Source organism: Nelusetta ayraudi, unplaced genomic scaffold, assembly GCF_046127955.1.
Source record: "Nelusetta ayraudi isolate G7.1 ecotype Tasmania unplaced genomic scaffold, CSIRO-AGI_Nayr_v1 ptg000135l, whole genome shotgun sequence".
Taxonomy (NCBI): Eukaryota; Metazoa; Chordata; class Actinopteri; order Tetraodontiformes; family Monacanthidae; genus Nelusetta; species Nelusetta ayraudi.
The window spans coordinates 18049685-18072250 of NW_027466185.1; the positions used below are offsets into that span (position 1 = coordinate 18049685).

The following is a 22566-nucleotide window of genomic DNA, read 5'->3' on the forward strand; positions in this document are numbered from 1 at the left end:
ACAGTTGGAATTGCAGCTTTATGTCTAAGATGTTCAAAATGTACAATAACTAGAAACTCGGGATGCAACAATTTTAAGGAACACTAATACTAACAACAGTCCGACCGCATGGAATTACATTATTTTTTTATTCCAACTTTTGGTTTGAAACATCATGTTCTCAGTGATGCACACTTGTCATCATTATAAAACCAAACTGAGTTAAAGTCGGTTGGTACAATGCTGTTTTTGGCTTCTTTGCCAGGTTGTCCTTGAAAGGGCAGTCGTTTTAAGCCGAGAGCTTCAGCTTATTGCATTTTGATTGAGTGCTTTATATTTAAAATGCACATTATTTGTATGCATTACTGTCAGGACCATGTGACCAAATGAATTTATTTTTTGTGGGGACAAAATGCAAAAAAGAAATGTCTTTTTTTTCACTTCCTTCCTAGGTCAGCCCTGTCTGCAAGGTTTGTGGAATAGGCTGGCTTTTCGCTGTAAGGCATGAAAAAAGTAGAAGGAAAAGGAGCATTAGATAAAAATTTCCGATGCAGCTTCTATCACCTCATCCCAGACCAGATGTAGCTGCTGGTCACTGTGTAAACCGACCACGAAAGTGGCCTCTGTGTTGATGGCGCCTGCCTGATAATTAGATTTTCCTGTTGGTGTTTGGTAATTTATTTATTTATTCCGCCCCTCCTTTGGATGGGGACCTTCCTGATTTGACTGTAGCAGAACTTCCAGCTATACTTGCTCATCTTACACGATGGCAGTTGTTCTTATTTTCTCATTACATTGTCATTTGTTTGTTTTGCTGAATGGGGAACCTTCACAGTGTGACAAAAGCAGTGCATTTGTTTTTTTTTCAGATGTCCTGATTCGAAAAGAGTTGGACAAAACACTACCATAGATATTTCTTGCACTTATTAAAGGTTCACTTCATTTTCATAATTAGGGTGACTGCTCGCATCCTCAAATAAGCCAACGAAGAAGAAGGTGAACGAGGTATCCCGGTTTGTGCTCACAGGCCTCCGTAGTTCACCGGCAAGCTCGGGAGAGGGAGAGTACAGAGTCCCTAAGGGGACTTAAGTGAAAGAGCGCTTGATGGCGCTGTTTCTTCTTAAAAAATCTCCAAATATTACACACTTAACCCTTAAATCTACTTCTCATACTCTCAGCAGCCACTTTGTTAGGTCATGTTTGGTTGCTTGGTAGCAGTCAAGTTTATTTACATTGCACATTTCAAGATAACCATTGTTGGGCAAATGCAACGAGCAAATCTGTCAAAGGCATAGAAGAAAGGGAAATCAAAGGTTAAGGTTACATTTCAGATTCCAGCATCTTTCACTCTTCCTCCCCTTCCTGAGTTTGACAGTGAGCTACGGTGGCCTGCGCACTCAAACCTGGATACTTTGTTCACCTTCTTCACATTGGTTTATTTGAGGACACGAGTGTTCACCCTAATTACTCACTGTCAGCCGGGCTGGATTGTACACACCAGGCTGCCTTAGAAATATGGCAGTGCAAGATGGCAGCTAACTGTGAGCAAGACCCTTATAGAGACTCTTGTATACAATATATGAGAACCTTTCTAAGGGTAGGAAAACCAAATTACATTTGTTGTGCTGCAATTATACACTTTTATTAATGTATTTATGGGCAGTATTTTTAAGCTTTTACCAATATAAAAATTATAAATAAAGCCAAATATTACACACTGGACCTTTAAGTGACCGTGTTGGCGGAAAGGTTGTAGAATAAGTGTACTTCCAATTTCAAGTGTGTCCGTCTCTACAAATCGGCAACCTAAGATTTTGTGAGCGACAACTTGAGTCACTCGCTGTCTCTGTTTTTTTTTTTGTCTGTTTACATTTGGTATGTGCTTTGAAGAGGCGTCGCGCTTGTTTTTCATGCCTCCTCGCCGCAGTGTGTTCCGACAGCCCGCGGAGAACAGATCGGCGTAAAGGCTGTGAGTCAGGTGAGGTCAGGTGTGGGCTGCGCTCGCAGAGATGTTTTCATCAAACAGCTATGGAGGGATGTCAGAAATGTTTTTGTTTTTATTTTTTTGTTTTTTTGTTTTTCATTTTGTTTTTCCTGAGCCGAAATAGCTCAGACAAAGTGAAAACGGGAGCTCTGTGTGCCGCACGGGGCTGATGTGTGGGTTTTTAGTTTCAAAATAAAAGGGAATAGGGCTGAATAAAATTGATGTGCATATCGGTTGGTTCCTGCCAGCCGGTGGATGTTTTGGCTGGTGATTTCGCTTCGCATCAGACGTAGCCTCATTTTTTCCAAGCTCTCTCTTTTATATGGTTATTGTGCTGAGTGCACTAATTCAAATGAAACATTCAAATGTGGATATATTGCTTGAAAAGTTCCCTTCTTACATAATTAATTTTCCGCTGATACTAGTTTAGAAATTTTTCATGCAGCACAGATACTTTTTGGATTGAAATTGTGGCCGTTTTTATTTCTCTTTCTCAGGTCACTTTAGCATCACAACTTCACACCTGTTGCGTCCATGATGACTAGTATACTCAAGATCAATTCACTCCTGAGATTAAACAGTGGCATAAATGTGACTTTGCAAAATATGTGGGTTATACACTGTTTAGTTGAGAGACTCAGGAGCTGAACCTTTTTTGCCAAAATTACTTTGGTTTTCTATTTGGTATTCTAGGAACTGTTTGTGCTAATCCCACGATTGCTAATCAAAATGTAATCGCTTTTTGATTAAAATGTATATTAGATTTAATTTAATCCTTCAAACTTTAAAAACACTTCCGCCCATGTCCGTTTAAACATCCATAGTTATGCAAATTTCAATGTTTTCCGACAACAATATGCGTCTCAAGCTGGAAATGAGAAGCATTCGTCCCTAAACTCCCACTTATGTGTAAGGTACACCAAAGAATCAGTTTTAGTGGGAGGATGTAAACAGAGGGTTCAGTGGATAAAATGCATGACCTAACACAACTTACTGAGGAAATGTGCTTCTCCTAGATGGCTGAACACACAAAGTTGGGGCAGTACAACAGTTAATTAAACAGACAGTTCATTACTTTTATTAGGCTTTCCAACTTCTAATGGGAGACCGGAGCCCCGGTAAGAGCGACACAGTCCGTGAGCAGGTGTCGATGCTGCAGCCCAGACAGCAAGAGAAAAGAGGAATAGACGAAGACTGCGCCCAATATTTACAACGAGATGGTCGTCTAAAACCGCTCTACCATCACGGCTGCGCTACCCTTTAATCTAATGTCAGAGGATTAGAAATATATAACAAGATAATTGTCCAATACAAAGAAAACTAGCATTGGGAGCTTGACATATGGCCAAGTGTGACATTAGCAAAATTGCGACTTGCAGATATTGAATGGAAATGTTTTGACATGCGGGAGCGGCAGAAACACGGCAATACATAATGAAATGAATGAAGGCCGCACACCATTTAGCTCACTCACATTCAGGAGCCGCATTATTCACGCCGGCTCGCTGTCGTCTCAAATGCCATTAGCAACACGTGGGCTTGCGGAGCTCAGAGAAGTTGACACATCTGCTCCCAAAGTTAAAGTTTCCAACATTAAAATTGATTTTAAAGGAAATCTTTTAATGGAAGGATGCCGTATCAATTATCTCTCCATGCACTGAATATGATATGTATATACATGTATTTGCAGTTGTGGAAAAAGTATTTAAACACCTCATGCATTTGCATTTGTGCACTTTTGCGAAGAATCAAATTATTGTATCATCACAGTACAATAAAAGTCATTTGGTGTTCCTGCCCTGAGAACGGTCCTCATGAGATTATAGATCGAGCAATAAGACTCTTGCTCCTGCTTAGCTGCCATCTTGCGTCGCCATTTTTTAAAGGTGACCTATTCTACTAATTTCTGGGTTTTTGTATTTGATTTCTGGCCCCTCCAGAGCAGCAACACACGGTCACCCGCACTAAAAGCTTTGTAGATCTGTGTATCTCGCTGCTCGTTTCCTCGTATTTCCTGCATCCCGCGAAAACGGTCTGTTTTACTTCACTCCACCCCCGGCTTCCTCCGTGTACGCCCCCCGCCCAGCCCACTCCGCTGTGATTGGTCGCTGCTGAGCCTCACTTCCTCAGTGTGCCGGTGCAGGAGTTCAGAGTAAACGGCAAACTTTAGGAAACAGGCACAATTTAAACGCTTACCGTCGTGAAGGCTTCACTCTTTAGCAGCTGTTTAGCGGCTAATCCAGCTTCGTACGGACCCAGCGCGGGGTTAGTTACGGCCACGAGGCGGACCGAAAGTCCCTGGATGTTTTTTGTGCCTTCCGTGTCCCCGGAAATATATTTTACTTTGTGTACTGACCCTGTTTTTGTTTTGTATTTTTGCGAGACATTTTAATAGGGCTTAGAATGATTTGGTTTCATACTGTTGACTTGTATCAAAACACTGTCCGAGCAGAGAAAATATGTACGCCTAAACGATCACTTCAGTCATAGAGTCGTTTATTATTAGACAAGAATATCTGCACAACTTACGTCCACACCAAGCACAAAGCAGGAAGAGCTCTATGCAACCGATGTTACCATGCTGGCAGCGTGAACATCGCTATAAGGAGTGAAACTTGCGAGTCAAAATCGCTGCCTCTTCAGTTTCGCTGCTAGCGAACACAACACACATAACAAGCAGAGCACGGAGTTAGCGGTGGTGGCTAACAGTTCATCAACACGATTCAGCGGTTGTACGTTGCAAGTAGTCTTAAAACTAATGTTGCTTGAGGTCACAATACACTCACAGTCCTCATACATGTTTTCAAATATTGCCGTGGCTGACTATTCTCTCGTCGTCCACCAGGGGGCCGAGTCGAGCCCGTCTCACTCCCGTTGCCGACCGGACCGGTGTTCCATCACATCCGCATCAGGCTGAACAAACCTCCAACATTTTCTCTGTTCGTTCCACTCCGACGGTTGTGCAAAGCATCATAGGTGTCCTTAAAGGAAGCTCGTCTGACAGTGCTCTAAATGCAAGACACTCAGTCAGACAGGCTTCTGTAGGTACCGGGCTTCCTGGAAAAAAAATAAAAATAAAAATAATAATTACCCACCTGACCTTCAGGTCTTGAAGTGCCGTTTATTTTAGTGCAGTCACTAACATTCGCCCGCATGCTGCATGTCCACTGTTCCATCAAGCAATTGAGAACAGGATGTTTCAGTCAGATGACATTTCTTGCAGGGCATCCAGAGTACAAGAGGTACTGGAATTGACCTTTCTAAATCTAAATCCCAATCTAAATCTGGATTTCTGAACAAGAAAAAAATAATAATTAAAATTTTTTGTGTGCCCCTGATGCTGCCAAAAACCTTTTGAAACACCAAAACAGTCTCAATAATTGGGATGAGTAAAAATTGAAGGTTGTCCAAAAACGTTTTCCACAATGGTATTTGTACAGTATGTGTATATATGCGTATGAATGTATGTTGATGGATTTTTTTTAATGAGGAGACACCTTAAAATTGCATGTGCTAATTTGGATCCAGCAGGGGAGCTGAAGCTGATACTTCTCACCTGCCTGTAGTAACTAGAGTGAAACACCAGATAAAAGAAAAAAAATTTAAAAAATAGTTATTTCTTTTTTTTTTTAAAGAAGCGCACACCTTACAACCTTTTCATGAGCAGTTCTTACATGTCATTCTCTAAAATATTCTGGATATACTGTATGGTAAGCAGGGTCTGTTACATAGCACTGTTTTTTTTTTAGTTTGTATGAGTCACCCATCAAACCATTGGGTGTTTGAGTCATTTGAGTCCCTGAGTTTCCAAAAATCCATAGGTGCGCACATGCTTCGCCCACTCCCAGAGCAACTTTCATTTCATGCCGGGCTGCTGTTAGGAACTGAGTAGTTTGTTTGTCCGTTGCTCAGCCTTATTGCCAGTTAGGAAAGGATGGACTGAGTTAAAACCACTGACAGTGTATAAAGATGGACGGAGTCATTGTGACTTCACTCGCTGGTTTGCAAAAACCTTTTCTGAAGCCCTAAAGATTTGTTTCACGGTCAACGTCATCTTGAGTTTGTGGTTAGTTTTGGAAGTGGAACTTTTGGGTGTGTGGGCGGTACCGTAGGTGAGCAATGATTGGAGCGTGAGTGCAGCATGTGCTCCAATGCCCACCCACCCTCTGGTAAGCCGACTGCTCTTGGCTACAAGACTTTAGCTGCACCCACCACTTCATGGCCGTTTTACCCAAGATTAGACGAAATCAGACAAAATGAACATTAGAACCCAATCGTGTTTTTTTTTTGTTTGTTTGTTTTCTCCAGATTTAGACCAAAAAAAACAACAACCAGTCTGTCAAAGTGTGACTCTAGTGCTCCTTTCCGTGTCGTCAACTGGTAATATTTTGTGTTTTTGCAACCAACTTTGACAGTTCCTACTGGCCAGTTGATAGAATGCAAGTTTTTAGTACCTTTACGGTGCCCGCCTTTTTACAGTCAACAATTTAATGCAGTTGGTAACCTGGTAAATACAAAGTTTGTCACAAAAGCAGTCTCTTCTTTAGAGCAGGCCAGCGGTAGCAGGAGTAACTCAGTCACAAGTTCATGGAGACGAGAAACCCTCAAGAGAGAAGACTCCTAAAACCACTCTCAAGTTTTTAAACACTTCGTTCAGACCCGTACATGTACTGTTTCACGCACCTTTCGTTTGATCTTCCTAGGAGACATAATGCGCTCAGTGTGCAACAATAAACAGAATGTAAACAGCACAAAAAAGCACACCAATGTATTTAAAAAAAAAAGAAACTCATTCATCTTCTCTGCTTGAGCAAGCGCCTGCCTTGAAAGCCCATTTGAATAGATTTACATGAAAACCTCCACATGAGACACAACTGTTCTGAACTGCTCGGATGTGGATGCCTTTTGATGGTCTGCCATATGGTGCCGCAAATGTAAATCTAGCGCACACCGACAGTTCGCCGCAGGATTCGTCTTGGGAAAAGAGTGCATGGCTACAGGCGTTCGAACATCAAGCAGCTCATATGTGTTTTTTTTATTCATCTTCTTCATTCTGCCTCCCTGTTTGGCTGTGTTTGACTTTCAGTAAATTTGGAAGCAAAACTTGTGGTCAAACAGTCGCGCACTATGACACAACACAAGGTTGAATTTTTTTTTATAAAGGTCCAGCACTTCAAAAAACTCAAATTGCGCCGTTGCCCGAAGTTATGATTTTCTTGCAGACGTTAGCTTGACAGACTTGCGTTTCCTCGGCTCCGCCAGCCATTATCATTGGGAGAAATACCCTGTGAAATGGTGGTCGGGCCATTTGCTTCTCAGTCCTAAAAGCGGTGTGGCTGCTGTTGATGTTGGCTCACAGTTTATCCAGAGAGAACCATTTCCTTGGCTGTTTTTACCCTCAAAACCTTTTGCTGCTTCCGGTGGCAAATTTCCTATTTGATCAAAATGCCTCGGAAAGGTGTGTAATATTGTGTTTTATTTATGATTTTTATATTGGTTAAAACGAAAATGCAATGGTCCTCAAATAACCAACAAAGACGAAGGTGGACAAGGTACCTATCTAGGTTTCGGTGTGCAGGCCACCGTAGTTCACTGACAAGCTCAGGAGGGGGAGGGAGAATGAGAGATACTGCAATCTGAAATGTAACCACTTGATGTGGCTGTTTCTTCTTCAAAATCTCTGCACCTTTAAAGTCCCTCAAGGGAATTCTTTCAACAAAAAAGATGTGACCTTCGACATTTGTGTTGACGATCTACTTCAAATAATCGCTAAACAATGGTTGTTTTTCTTTGTACAATCGCCCGTTCAGAAGACTTGACTTTATGGCCATTTGCGGACTTGCTCTTGAGATCCTCCATACCGCTCAGACTCTGAATACATTATCTATCAAATCTTGGTATATCTTGATATATCTACACAGTGATATGGCCCTCCAGATGTGCTCCTTTTACTCATGTGTGTGTGTGTGTGTGTGTGTGTGTGTCTTTGTTTGTCTCCGTGTTTACTTCCTCAGACAAGGTGCCTCATTTCTCTCGGCTGGGTGACGTGGAGGTCAACGCCGGGCAGAATGCCTCGTTCCAGTGCGTCGCCACCGGCAAAGTCTCCGAGACCGAGCCCTTCCTCCTCGAGGTGAGTACGCGTCGTCTTTTTTATTATCCGCCGCGCCAAAACAGTCAGTCAGCATGTCAGCACCCGGGTAATAGAATCAGGCTGGAGATGTGTGCGCAAAGAGGAAGAGCAGGAGGAGGAGGAGGAGGAGGAGGAGGCAACAAAAAAAGAGGATAAAGAAGTTGTTTTTTCGCGTGTTCTGCGTTTCGCTGACGGCCTCATCCGAGGAGAGCTCAGAGTCGTATTATTTGCATGCTCAGCCGCTGGCCAAACTCCCACATAAGTTTTTATATAAGCTGCTCTTTGCTCGAGCTTTTTCTCGCAGCGCAGCCAAGTCACGTGATCCACGACTGTTGCGCCGGAAAAATAAAGCTTGCGCGAGCGCGGCGGCTAACATAAAGTATCCCGCCAGCCGGCGGGGAAGTAGGAGAGTCTGTTTGGTCCTGCTTCAAGTGCTGTCTCCTTTTTTATGGAATGAATTCCCCTGAGGTGTAATTCACTCCAGCCACCCAAACTGCATTGTGAAAAAAAAGAACATGGGGGAAAAAAAAAAAAAAAAAACTCAAAATGCGACTGGCAATATCAGACTATTTCCAGACTATTATTGCGGACCTGGAAGAGAAGGCCAGAAAAACTGAATTTAATACTGGCGCCTGATAGAGTAACCTTGCACAGCAGCTACATCACAAAGGTTTCAGTTGTTATAAAGCTCATCCAGTCGTCCTCCAAAAGATTTTAGCTGCGTTACGAGTGGGCTTCCACTCTTAGAATTCAATTACCGAGTGGCTTCCTCTTCGTTGTGACTAAACCAGGAAGCCAATACTGGATGCTGCCCGTGAAAAGCAGGAGAAGAGGAGGACAATAAAATGCAGGGTGCTGAAGCTGTATCGCTATTAATATCAGAGTCAGAATCAACTTTATTGGCCTAGTTTGTGCACGCAAACAAGGGATTTGAACCAGGTGTGTCTTTCCAAAGAGGCTCCAAACTGAATGCTTCGGAAAGAAAGTAAAACATTAGATACACTGGAATGTGTCAAAAAGTGCAGCTATGACAAAATGCAAGTTCAAGATTGGAAGAAGTGCAAGTATTAGGTTTAGGTTTATTAGCTATTTCAACAGTAAAAAGATACAGTTGATAGGAATGTGTTGGTATGCTCACAAATTACACAAGTGAATGGCAACACAATATAGCAAGACTGCAATTGAGAGTAATGCACACGTGATTTACAATTGTGCACAACTGTGCACACCTCCTGGTTTAAAAAAAAACAAACTAAAAAATGGTTGTTGTTTTTTTTTACCAGATGGTTAAAAAAGACACATCCAAAGGATTTTGCCAAACCCTCAAACTGATTGACGCAACTTGTGTCCAAGTGTTCTGGTAACTCACCTTAAAAAAATTCAAAAGAGATAAAACGTGGGGGTGATGCCACACCTGAAACTTCCCCACATGCTTCCTGAGTTTTACTCCTTTGTTCCACAAATGGCATCAGTTCAATCAATCAATTTCAGCCTGTCACGCCACTGCTGGCGGGTGGCCTCCACATCTGCTTCCACGCTTGGCGATCTCGGGCCACATGGGTCCACGCGTTTCCGGCCTTCTCTTGTTGTCATGTTGTGGGATTGAACCTTGCTCACCACGCTGGTTCAGTGCAGGTTGGTGAGTGCCTGTTGTCCAATCGCTTGGGCAACAGGACTATGCAGCAGGTAGTACGGGGTTACATTTTACCCCATAGCAGTTCAATAACTGACCTGACAGTCAGTTATTGAATTGAATTGCACTCTTCCAATGCATGCAACATTTTCAGTAAAAAAAAAAAAAAACGCCTCACATGAGCTCGAGGGGTTCTGAAAGCTTGTTGCCCAAGTTAGAGACTTGAAAGCGTGTTTTTCAGAGGCTTCAAGGTTTTTTTTTTTTTTTTTTTTTTTGATGAAGAAGAAGGAGATGCAGCAGTTGCAAACGTGGGTGTGGGACTCGGCAGAGTTAAACCGGGACATCTCGGCTCCCGCGCATCGTCTCCCGCTGACAACGCCCACACGTGCTCCAACATTTACGGGAGCGCAGCACTGAGTCACGAAACGAGGGAGAAAAATAAACTCACCTCATCTGATCTGGAGCCGTTTCACCGTAACGACGTGTTTAACGATGCGCAAGGTGAATGAACCAGGGTTCAAACTTGGCTCATCGGTTTTACCGAAAGAAAAAGTTGCAATAATTGCTTTCGTTTTTCTCTGGATTGAACGCAGGGCTAATATTAGTCTTCAAAATTCCTCCACTCTTCGTCCGGCCTTGAAACCTGCACATCGGAGTGCGTTTGAAAAACGACGGCTGCGGAAGCCTTCTGAAGATGGCTGGCATGTGAGAGAGTCCCGTTTTACTTAGCCACCTTGTTGGCTGAGCTGAGCTGAGCTGAGTGCACGGATTGAGACATGGATGAACATTCCAAAGATTATTATATGCATAGTTTTTTTTGGTCATTTGACAGCAGAGGTGGCAAAAGTATTCACATTCTGTATTTTAGTAAAAGTACAGATACTTGTGTTAAAAAAATACTCAAGTAAAAAAAGTACTGATTCAAGTCCTTTACTAAGTTCTCAGATGTGGTTATAAGAAGAAGTGCTTTTTGTTTTTTTTTTCTATTAATGAAACACTACATTTATTAATGATTTTGCAAAAATGAAAAAAATTGTTTGACCAGGATCTGGATCACAGCTCTGCTACTCTCAATGCCAGGATTTATTGTTACTTTTTTTCTATTTCAACTGCAGCACAAGCAAACTGTAATCAGTAATAGTTGTGAGCCATTATTGGATGTTGACACACGAATAGACAATGTTACTCTCTACATTTTAATTTTTCTCTGTCCTGAAAATGTACTGAACAGTGACCCAATGCCGAAGTTTTCTCTTTAAACTATGATCCACTTTTATAATGAGCTACACAAGAGCAGAGTGCGAATGGCTCGACTTCAAGCAGCAACAACCACAATAATAAGTGAATAACTTTTCATAGAATTTGTATTTTTCAAACACAAAAGTAACCAGCATGTTTTTCCAACGTAAGGACCACAAAGTACGGATGTTTGTATCCCAACATCAGTCGTCAGAAAGAGAGAGTAAAGTTCAAATACCTGAAAAATCTACCATCGTACAGTCACAAAGTATTTGTACTTTGTTACCTCCTACCTCAGTTTGACAGGAGGATGTACATGAACTTCTCTGCCCAACTTAACACCGACTTTTGTTGAGGCTCATTAAGGGAAAAAAAAAAAAAACTCTGCTCACAGCTAAAATAAAAGAGAAAGAAAGAGAGAGAGAGAGAGAGAGAGAGAGAGAGGGCGAGAGAGAGACGTATCTCCAACCATTAGCGCCTTCTGTTCCTCCATTTGTTGTTGGGGGGCCTGTTTGATCATCATCACCGAGGCTGCTAATTGCTGCCTCCTCTTTGATGTGGCTGGCACCGCCGAGGTTCCTCCCGGACCGGCCCGCGCTCCTTTTCCATTTAGGTCGTCCAAACAAATTGTTTGCGGAAGGCTTCTTAATCAATTAGCCCGAGCGTCGCTGGTGGTGTCAGGAAGGAGACGGCCTCACGCGCTGTTTACATCTTGAACATCAACGCCTTCCCGCCGTGCAAATAAAACACGGGGAGTCAGTCGGGTGTTCGGTCGGTCGTGGCTCCAGCTCTTAATTACGAGACGACGCGAGGGGGCTCGCCGCCAGAGCGACCAGAGTGACGCCGCACTTGGCAAGCGGAGGCGTTTCGGTTGCTTTAAAGAGGCTGCAGGTGGGCGCTTCACGTTCGCCCGTTTGAAAATAGAACAATTTGCCCGTCGCTCCACTTGGCAAACGTCGACGGGGAAGGATTCCGCGGGGCCCTTTTATTAAAGAATGGACGGATCAGTCGAAACCCCAAGAGGGAAAAGCGAAAAACAGCATTTAGCTTCGTCTCTTCCGCTCGACTGAAGAAACTCAAGCCCCACACTTGTGAACGTTGATCAAACGGCTTCGTAACAGTTGCTGTTCTAGTTTCAACTCTGCCTTACGCAGAATAGATCATAAAATTGCAGTAACGAGCAATTGTAAAACAATCGTATTGTACGTATCGTATGTCATTTCACAGTATAATAATAGTAATATCACTACTTATGAAGTACTGAAACATGCAAAAACAAGTAAAACACAGCAACATGCTCACTGCTTTGTGTGTAAAATTGTTGCTTCAACCGAGAAAATCCGTCTTACTTAAATTTGACTGCTTTACTCACTTGTAGGCAGCGGTGAGAAGTAACGGAATACTACAAATACTTTGTTACTGTACTTCAGTTGATTTTTCAGGTATGTGTACTTTACTTGAGGTGAGACAACTTTTTACTTTTACGCCTTACTTTTGTACACAAATATCTTTACTTTCTACTTCTGACATCGGAAAACAGAAAACATGCTTATTACTTTTGTGTTTAAAAGATTCTGTTCAAATTAATTCTCTCATTATTTAGTATAGTTGCTATTGCCCGAAGTGGAGTTTAATATAAAAGTTGATCATGTTTTAGAGGGAGGTTATTTTAAATGACCTCGACTTTGGGGTCACAGATAAAAATGTAGGAAACTTGGTTATAAATGATTAAAATCGCAAAGTTTCAATAATGGCTCACTGACTTTTACTAAAGTCTAGAATCTGACTAGTTTTGCCACCTCTGCTCGGAGGAGAACGGGGCTTTATGTAATGATCTGCTTATTATGCCGGGGAGTTTGGTGCACAGCGGTGGCAGGCGGCCTGAAGCGTTTGACACGTTAGCCCGGCCGCGGATGCCGAGCTGTCACTTCCATCCTTTCGCCTTTGCTGGAAACAGCAACCCGGGGAGCCGCGAGTCATCGCCACCTTTTTTCGAACCGGTGACATTTATCGCATTCATTATCTCGCCTTGCCATGTTGCTAATTTAAGACATTATTTCCTCCTCTGCCTCGTCGCCTGCTTTACAGCCTGTCCAAACCCTTCAAAATGCTGTTAGGGCAAACGCACTCTCACCGGGTTCCCCGTCATCGTTCTGCGAGCTGATATCTCTCTTTGTGGTCTTTTGTCTGGCCGTCAAAGCGGAGGAACGGCGCCGTGCTGGACACTCCCGCCTTGGCTCACCTGAGCCACAAGCGGCTGATGGCAACGTTCCACGTGGAGGCGCAACGCGGCGAGCAGGACCTCTACCGTTGCATCACCTTCTCCCCGCTGGGCGCCTCCATCTCCAACTTCGGGGAGCTCATCGTCAGAGGTGAGAGTCCGAACCCCCGGGGGTGCTTTGCTTTGCTAACAGCTTTGCTCCCGTGATGCAGCGCGTTTTTTTTAATCTGGCAGCCTGCAGACGACTGCGGCCTCTCAGCCTCCCACGTTCCTTTCACTGTTTGTTACAGCATGCAGAAGACAGACGAAATCACAGACAGTTTGCACTCTTCAAAAGGTTCGCCATTTTGAAACCGGTTTCAAAGGGAAGTTTTTGCAGGCAGAACAATGGAAATGGGAAAGAAATACTGTTTTTTTTTTCCCTAGCACAGAAATGCGTCTGAGGAACGAGTGGTTAAAAATAGCAAATATCAAGTCTGTCGCTTCTGCTGCCGCTCTCAGGGTCGCGGGGGGGTGGGGTGGTGTTGGGTGGCGGTGTTGGCGAGGAGGATTGGGGGGGGGGGGGGGGGAAGCGGACGGAGTCAATCCCGGCCGTCTTTGGCACAAAGGCGGGGGGGTCACAGCCCTGGCAAGCCGCCCAGTTTATCGCACATAGAGACAAACAGCCGTTCACACTCGGACACCTAAGGACAATTTAGAGCTGCCAAGTAGCCTAATGTGCACGTCTTCACAACGTGGAAGAGAGATGAAGACGCAGACACAGGGGGGCGCTATACTACACACAAAGAGGCAACATAGCAACTACGCTTTAAAAAACGGACAAAATATTTGCTGAATTAAATTCATTCCGTCTTTTCTTGCAATTACTTTCTCGTTGGTTCTTGTATCTCAGACAGGTCAGGTAAAAAAAAAAAAAAAAAAAACTTAAAAAATCTGTCTGAGATATAAAAACCAACAAGACAAAATATGACAAAAAAAATATGACAAAATATTCCCAAAATAGGATGAAAAGCATTGACGGTTCATGCAGAGAAATAAGCAGAAGTCCTAGTAGGGCAGCATCTTCATCCACAGCCAATCAGATATTGACATTTTGTGCCCTCATCACACAGAGACAGTCTTTGGAAAGCGCATTTAGTCTGAAGTCAGGAGATTTCATACATTTTCATACATTTACAGGTTACGTACAAATACTTGCATTGGAAGTAAACTGCGTCCTCCCAACTTTGGTGGTTTTACTCAAAAGTCGTTTCTTTTTGACCTACCTAGATGATGGTGAGTCACGTCAGCGAGGAAGGAAGCAGAAAGAAAGTGAAGCAAATCGGCTTATGCCCGGAAATGATCAGTCTTTAAGTTGAAATAGCTGCAGTGTCTGGAATCGGCGCGCAACCTTCTTCTTGGTCCACTCGCAGCTGTCCTCTCATTGGACCTTTTTTTAATGAATCGACTACGTTTGCTCGGTTTGATAAGTAAGGGCCATATTATTATTCATCAAGGGTTTTTTTTTTCCTCAGAAGGGACAGAATTAGTCATACTATTATTCATGCAAATCAGCTCTTATTCAGCATCGTTAGAGGGAAAATTAGGAATTTACAGCCTTCAAAAGAGTCTCCGTCTCTCATTCCCATGCGATTATTATTATTTTTTTTTCCAACTCAATGCTATAGCGGAGCAGAAATAATATGATTGAAATGACTTGACAAAAAAAATGGAGAAATGAGTGACAGAAATCCTTGACGTCTGCCCCTTTCTAAAATGATTTGCCACTTGTTTTGCGCAGAAAATAACTTTGACTTTGGTTGATGCCGCTGTGTCCAGGGGGGGCTGCGGTCAAAATGCTTCATTCTTACACTTTCTATTCATCTCGCAGTTCCCCCGACTCCGATCGCACCGCCGCAGCTCGTGCGATCGGGCTCCACGTATCTCATCATCCAGCTCAACACCAATTCCATCGTGGGGGACGGACCGGTCATCCGGCGGGAAATCCAGTACCGCGCCAGCCATTCCATGCTGACCGAGACCCACGGCGTCGGGTCGCTCACCTACAAGGTGTGGCATCTGGAGCCGGACACAGAGTACCGCATCAGTGTCCTGCTCACCCGGCCGGGGGAGGGCGGCACGGGGGCTCCGGGGCCGCCGCTCATCAGCAGGACAAAGTGTGCAGGTGAGTCGGGTCGAGACTCAAATCTCTTCTCCCGGTTTAAAGTGGCATCCATCAAAAAGGACTGTGATGAGGTTCTGTAGTTCAGTGTCGGTGTCTTCAGTCCAGTCAGTGAAAAGATAGAAAAAAGCACTCCGCAAAGTGTGCTACCGCTGACTGTATCACTCAAGGCATCAAAACTATGAATGAACACAGATGGAATATGTGTTCAACAAAAAATTGTGAAATAACTCATACAAGGGTTGCTATTCTAGATTATCTAGAATAGCAACCCTTCATATAAATGATATATAACAAAACATAATGAGGTATTTAACTTTTTTTTTCCCCACAGTAATCCACATATCTCTGTCATATATTTGATGTCTTCAGTATGTATAAAAAGATCAACCTGCATTCTGTCATTTGGCCAGCAGGGACCGCCAGAAATGGTTGCAAAAAGACTGAAAATGAATGAATGTCAATACAGGAAGGAGCATTAGATTCTTCCCTTTGCAAACCTTACCTTCAAGAAAAGTAATTGAATGGGTTGTTTTCTTCGATTTGGAGTGTGGAGTTTGCATGTTCTCCCTGTGTCTGCGTGGGTTCTCTCCGGGTTCTCCGGCTTCCTCCCACAGTCCAACAACATGCATGTGAGGTCAATTGAAGACTCTAAATTGTCCGTAGGTGTGCATGTGAGTGTGAATGGTTGTTTGTTTCTATGTGGCCCTGCGATGAACTGGCGACTTGTCCAGGGTGTCCCCTGCCTTTGCCCTATGACAGCTGGGATAGGCTCCAGCAGACCCCCGTGACCCTGAGCTCGGGACTAAGCGGGTATAGAAGATGAATGAATGAATGGTTGGTTGCCAAGGGTAGTCGGCTGATCAGTGGATTGACGGGCATTGTGGCACACACTGCATTCCCGCTCAAGTCATTGTTCACCTCTGGTACCACCCACTTATCAAAATATGTAATCTTCTGGATTCAAAACCAACTGGAAGCTCAAGATGGCGCTGACCATGAAACCAATCTCGGGTAATACGCAAAACAATGTCTGGCACCATGATGACTCCTATGCCATTTTGCTTATCGGCCTTTTGTGATGTTGCAAAGGGCACCAGTATCCTGCTTTGGTTGTTTGTTGTTCCTCTGACTGATATGGCCTCATGGCCATTTTCTGTCAGGTTCCAAACACGTGGTGGCTACAACAGATGATCAGTTTTGTTATCTAAGGCTGTATGGCTATCACTGGGTCTTTGTATTTTCTCTCCAAACTAATGAATGGATTGCCTCAAAATTTGGTTCGCTAAAAATAATTCCTCATCTGTCAATGTTCTGATGTTTTGTTTTCGTGTTCCATTTCAGAAAATGTTTTTGTTTTTGACTTTTTCCAAGAAGCATGTATCAATAAATCAGAGAAGTTGGAAGGATGTGTTCTTGGCAAATGTCTTGACACATCAACAAAATTTTCCGAACTGCTAGCATTCTCAGAAAGTAGGTCAAACCTGAGCCAGTCGCACAGATTATTATTTTTTTTTCCAAGTCAACAGACTTTTTATTTCCACTCGTCAGGTTGAATTGTGAAATTTACGCTGTTGATTGATCAGTGCACACAGTCTGAGGTCCTGTCCACACGGGAACGTTTTCTGGTGGAAACGGTTAAGTATTTAACCGTTATGGCGTTTCGTCCATATGGCGACGGCGTTTTTGGTCCTCCGAAACGGTATTTTTTGAAAACGGGTCCCAGAGTGGGAAAATCGTTTCGTCGTTGTCACATCGTTGCCATCTGGACAGTGAAAACGGCTTTTCCTTGTAAAACTATGACGTCGTCGCACAGTCACTGTCATGTCGTCCGGAAAAAACAAGGCATGCAATGCGGCAGCAGCGGCACAAACAATAACGATGGCGGCGAGCGGATTTATAATCCAGTGTGACAGTAATTCCACCTCGTCGTCGGTCCACACAAGAGACTCAGTTTTTTTCCCTCCACTCGCCATTGTTTCTTTTTTGTGTTTGGCGTGTAGCGGAAATGGGCTTATTTTTATATTCTGGGTCCGTTGCCTGTGTCAGCATCTAACAGCGCCACGTTTCGGTGTGGCATACGCATTACATCGTTTTCACCCACCGTTCCGTTTCCATCTGCCAGCGTGTGGACGCAACTTTTTTCGACCCCGGGAAAGAAAAAAAAAAAGGTAACGTTCCCGTGTGGACAGGACCTGACTCTGTGGGACTGTTTTGACATGTTGGTAGTTTTAGTCCAGTGCACATGCGGTCAGGTAAAGTTGCCGACATGCATGCGAACCTGTAGGAGCCGAGGCTCTGTGTACTCGCAGCAGGCGTTGATGTTAAAGTTGAAAATCAAGACATTTTTTGTACTGTTTTTTTTTTTTTTTTTTTTTTTTTTTTTAGTGCTGCAACAGTGTAGCTTCCCAATTTGGAATCAATAAAGTACATCTATCTATCTATCTATCTATCTATCTATCTGTAAATCTCCTCTTTCAGTTCCAACATCAGCAGCATCTTTCCACTCACATACTCACTGTCCCTCCTCTGTCCAAACCATCTCACTCTGCCTTTATCTTGAAAACATCTAACACGCTCTGTCTCTCTGATGTCCTCATTCCTGATGCTGTGCTGCCTGGTCACTCCCACCTCCAGCTCCGCTTCCTGTCTTTTCCTCGGTGCCGCTCACTCTAAACCAGACAACACGGCAACCACGTACACGTTTTCTTTCACTCTTTCCCTTTTACCTGCAAGCACATCGCACCCATGATCCTGTGGTTGGTTGCTGGTGATTCAAAGAGGGGAAGCTCATTTTTGGCCTCAGCATTCAATTTGTCCATTTATTTTTCGGTCTATCTTATGAACAAACCAATTAAATTCAAACTATTATAGACAAGTGTGCCTACTGAAGCAAGAGGACAATGATGGTGTTTTATTTACAGTACATTCATCGGAATCAAAAAGCAGATAGGACTGAATGAGCAGCGGTTCTTCTCTGACTAAATCCAGGGCGGGGCTAAACTCAAAACAGTTAAAAAAAAATGATCATGCGCTGCGCTGTTGAAGACCATTGAAGCTCAGCTCCAATGGACGATGGCGCTACGGAAACACAAGGGGGGAAAAAAAAATCCTGATTCTGCTGAACTCGTCTTGAAGTTGAACACATTCTAATGCAGTTTTGATGTTAATGAAATGCAAACACAACAGTACACATTTGACACATATTTCCATCCATCCATTTTCCATACCCGCTTAGTCCCAAGCTCAGGGTCACGGGGGTCTGCTGGAGCCTATCCCAGCTGTCTTAGGGCGAAGGCAGGGGACACCCTGGACAAGTCGCCAGTTCATCGCAGGGCCACATAGAAACAGACTGATACATATTTATTTATTTATTTTTACATTTAAGGGGAAGCTGAGCTTCCCTTGCAGTCTTTTTTAAATAAATGCCCCCTGCGATGATCATATCTCATTTTCCCTCAATTGGTTCTTGTTTTCTTCAAGTGTTGACTGTATTTCCATCCAGTCCACAAATAGTTTTGCAGCTTTGCACGCAGCAAATGCAAATATAGCGCTGCTGAGCATCTCTCCCTGGGTGCTGTTACGTTAACGTTGGGAGCCTACACCCCACCCACCACCACCAATGCCTCCGTGATGCTGCGGCAGGTGCGAACAGGTAATTGGAGAACGTGTACAGGCAAACTGGTACATAAAGATGAGCATCTCGGTGGTTTTCTACTATACAGACACACACACAGTGGCAGAATTCCTCTTATTTCGCCAAATGGTTCTGTTGGAACAATGCCGCTGTATTGTCGTGCGCCACACCATCCCGCTTGCAATCGCCGCTTCTCCTGCGTTCAGGGTCGCTCGCGGCGGGTGCTGGAGCCTTCGCCAGCTGTCTCAGGGAGAATATTGAACTTCGGTAACAAAAAAATAAATAAATCTGATATCATTAAGGAAGGAATGAAAAGAGTGCCTTTTAAATATGGAAAAAGTTGCCGTTTCTGTTCTTTATCTCGCTGCACGACACGGATTTTAATGAGTCCCCTAATAGGTGTGCGAATGGGGGGGGGGGGATCTTGAAAGAGTCAACAAACTGTTTTCAGAGTCTCTTTGTGCTCTGACGCTCGACGATGCGCCCGGCTGGAAGCTGCCTCAGAACAGCTTGTAGTTCGCCCTGCAGCAAAAGGTGTTTGTTATTTCAGCGTGGTGGGGTGGGCGGCTTTTTGAGGCTCCCTCCTTTTTTTCCTCTCTCTCTCTCTCTCTCTCTCTCTCTCTTTTTTTTTTTTTTTTATTGATCCCAGTCTTGCGTGCCTCGAATAAATAAATAAATAACCGCCCTCATCTACATGCAAGGGCTGCAGCGCGTAGAACAGCGAATGACGTTAAAAATCGTGTCGAAAAAAAAGGGAAAGAATGCTCGGTCGTCTCTTCTCTTTCATGTGTCTTGTAGCACCGGCTTAAAAAAAAAAAAAAAAAAAAAGAATAAAAAAAGATAGAGACCCTCCTGCCACTCTGTCAGATGGACGACGTGACACCCCACTGTCACCTGCCACGCTCTTTGATCCACTCCCTCTCTCTCGTCAGCGGCTTTCGCTCACCCACCTCCTGTCAAATCCGATTGCTCTGGTCTGAAGCGGCGACGTCCCCGCGGTGGCGGAGGCAGCCCCACCGTCGCTACAAAACGGTGGACGGCTTTGACTTTGACGTGCTAATGTGTCAGCGAGATCAATGTACTCGCGGCGCAGCGACTCGTCGGCTCGCCACGACTTTTCCCGCTGACTAGCGGCGGGACAGAAGGTCCGATGAGGAGCTCGTGTCTGCTTTTTGTTAGGGCGACTCATTGTTACGCACGAGGGCCTTTGTGCGCCTTCAAATTGACGCTTTCTTGCACGTTAAGAAGATTACAGCGGCTCATAAGTGACGATCGAATGAGCCTGAGCCTCAGGTGACATCATCTTCGGCTCCCAGTGCCTTAATTTGCTCAGTCAGAAGTGAACCTGCCGCTTTATTGAGCCAGGCCTGTAGGACTCACCAGAGGTGGCCAAAGTATTACACTTACTAACAATAACTAATGTAATTCTCCAAATGTTTGGTTTTCTCTGTACTGAAAACATACTGAACAGTGACCCCAAAGCGAAGGTACTTTCAAATAATCTACCTCTGAAATATGATCCACTTTTATACTTAACTACACAGCAGCATAGAGGAGTTGCTATTGTTTAAGTGGATATTCAAGCAACAGTAACTACCATGATAAGAAGTGGGTTATTTTTAACAGAATTTGTTTCTTTTGAAGACTTCAAAACACAAAAGGAAGGAACATGATTTTTTTCCCCCCACCAAATGCAAGGAGTAGATAGTACAAATGTTTGTGTAGAAATGTTAGAAAGTAAAAGTAAAAAGTTGTCAAAAAATACTTAAATACAGATACCTGAAAATGTACTCAAGTACTGTAACAGAGTACTTGTACCTCCTTACTCCCTACCCTTTGGAACTTCCTACCCTTAGGACCTTACTACCTTTCAACTACTATTCAGTTGACGTGAGCGCATTAAGTTTCCATTTATTCAAAATTCATTCTAAAGTCACAGAATAGTGAAGTTTAATGTCGCAATGGTTTCAGTCTGAGCTCCCTCTCATATGATTCTCGCGATTGTGAAGCGAAGAAACAGCGCTGCTTGCGAGAGTGAATTGCATTGCATCAATGTGTGCCATAGGCTGTTGTATAAGTGGTTAGTAGTGGTTGAAAAGTGAAGCCTCCTGCCATAAACTCTTGCATGAAGAAGATGTCAAAGAGGCGATGAGTAGAAGAGAGATTCTGCAAAAATGGGAAGAAATGAAGCCTGTACCTCGTAAATTGACAAGCTAATTGGACAGAGGAGCTTTTCATTTTGAATACTGATTGAATCCAAAGACTATAAATCTGGGAATCCTTGCCTCCCTGCTTGGCATTTAGCATCAAGGTTTGGACTAGAGGGGTTGTTTTGACCAGCCAATGATACCCCAGCACGGCACTGCTACTGCTCCACCCTCCCTCAGGGGAGGGGTCAAATGTGGGTGAAAGATTTTACACACTTATAGATATATGACAATTATTGGGGCTTAAACTTTTAACAAGAAAAATAACTTTCCATTTGACTAGTTTTGACATCCTACCTTGACCCATTTAAGGGTATACCCAGTCACAGACCTCTTTGTTCAGTTTTAAGGCACAAGCATCACATGGTGGGGCAAAAGATTGACACTCTTTTTTTAATTTGAGACTTCTTCTATTTCGCAGCTCAGCAAAATCCAGTTTCCCCACAAAGTTTCCAACACGCCGGGGATTGTCAAGATTATTTAAATATCAGGAGCTCCATCTCGACAAATTGACACCTGCAGAAATTCACACAAATTAGACTCGTCAGCGGACCAACCCGGCGCAGCTTTGTTCTAAGTACCGGGGAGGGGTGCACCCTGATGGTCCATCATAATTCCAGCATTGGCTCCTGGCGGGAGGGAATGGCAGCAGCTCACTGAGGCAGCTGTTAAAGACGAGGGGGATGAGATGAAATGTGCGCAACCCACAGGGACTCTCCCTCATTCATGTCTTCAGCTGCTCATCTCTGCTGCCCCCCCCACTGCCGCCACCACCACTGCCGCCACCGCCTCCTCCTTCCGCTCTTCCCTCATGCCTCTAGCTAATCCCTCTGATTAGGCTAATCAAGCTGAATGTCAATTTGGGGCAGGGGCTGGTGGAGGACTGACGGGCGGAGAGGACAGGGCCAAGCCTGCCGCAGGTCTTGCTGTAATGATGACTAATGGTGTCTGAGGCTGAAACTGTTCACTCAGTCGAGGAGACTCGCGGGGCAGAGCTGCCACCGCTCAGAATGATCCAAGTCCGAGATTTGTGCAGTGTTGTGCATGTTTGAGAAATAGATCTTTAACCTACTTAGATGTTTAACCGACTAAACAGCTGAGCTGGAGCACGTTCTTTATGAATTATTTCTCTTTTAGTTGGGTTGTCCCTACCTCACCCCTCAGTCTTCCAAAGTCTTAGTCGAGCATCCCTACAGTAGTTAGGTTGAACTCTGTGGAAAGCAAGACATTGTATGAACATAGCAAAGAGACAAAGCTCAAGATTCATGAAGCTAATTGAATTGAGACGTTCCACCTGTGTCCGTGCAAACTAGGTTGAGGCATTTCCAGAACCTCAACATTGATTGAAAGCAACTTGTTCTACCGACTGTCATAT

The 22566-nt window shown here is 43.9% G+C and overlaps 1 protein-coding gene across 8 annotated transcripts in view; it reads left to right on the plus strand.

Moving 5' to 3' along the window:
* Nucleotides 1–22566, plus strand: part of ptprua (protein tyrosine phosphatase receptor type Ua) — a 219305-nt gene that overhangs the window by 122498 nt on the left and 74241 nt on the right. For all 8 annotated transcript variants that reach the window (XM_076011676.1, XM_076011680.1, XM_076011677.1 and 5 more), the window contains exons 5-7: nucleotides 7978–8093; nucleotides 13166–13337; nucleotides 15057–15350. In XM_076011676.1, coding sequence (XP_075867791.1) covers nucleotides 7978–8093; nucleotides 13166–13337; nucleotides 15057–15350 — 582 coding nt within the window. The remainder of the gene's footprint in view (nucleotides 1–7977; nucleotides 8094–13165; nucleotides 13338–15056; nucleotides 15351–22566) is intronic.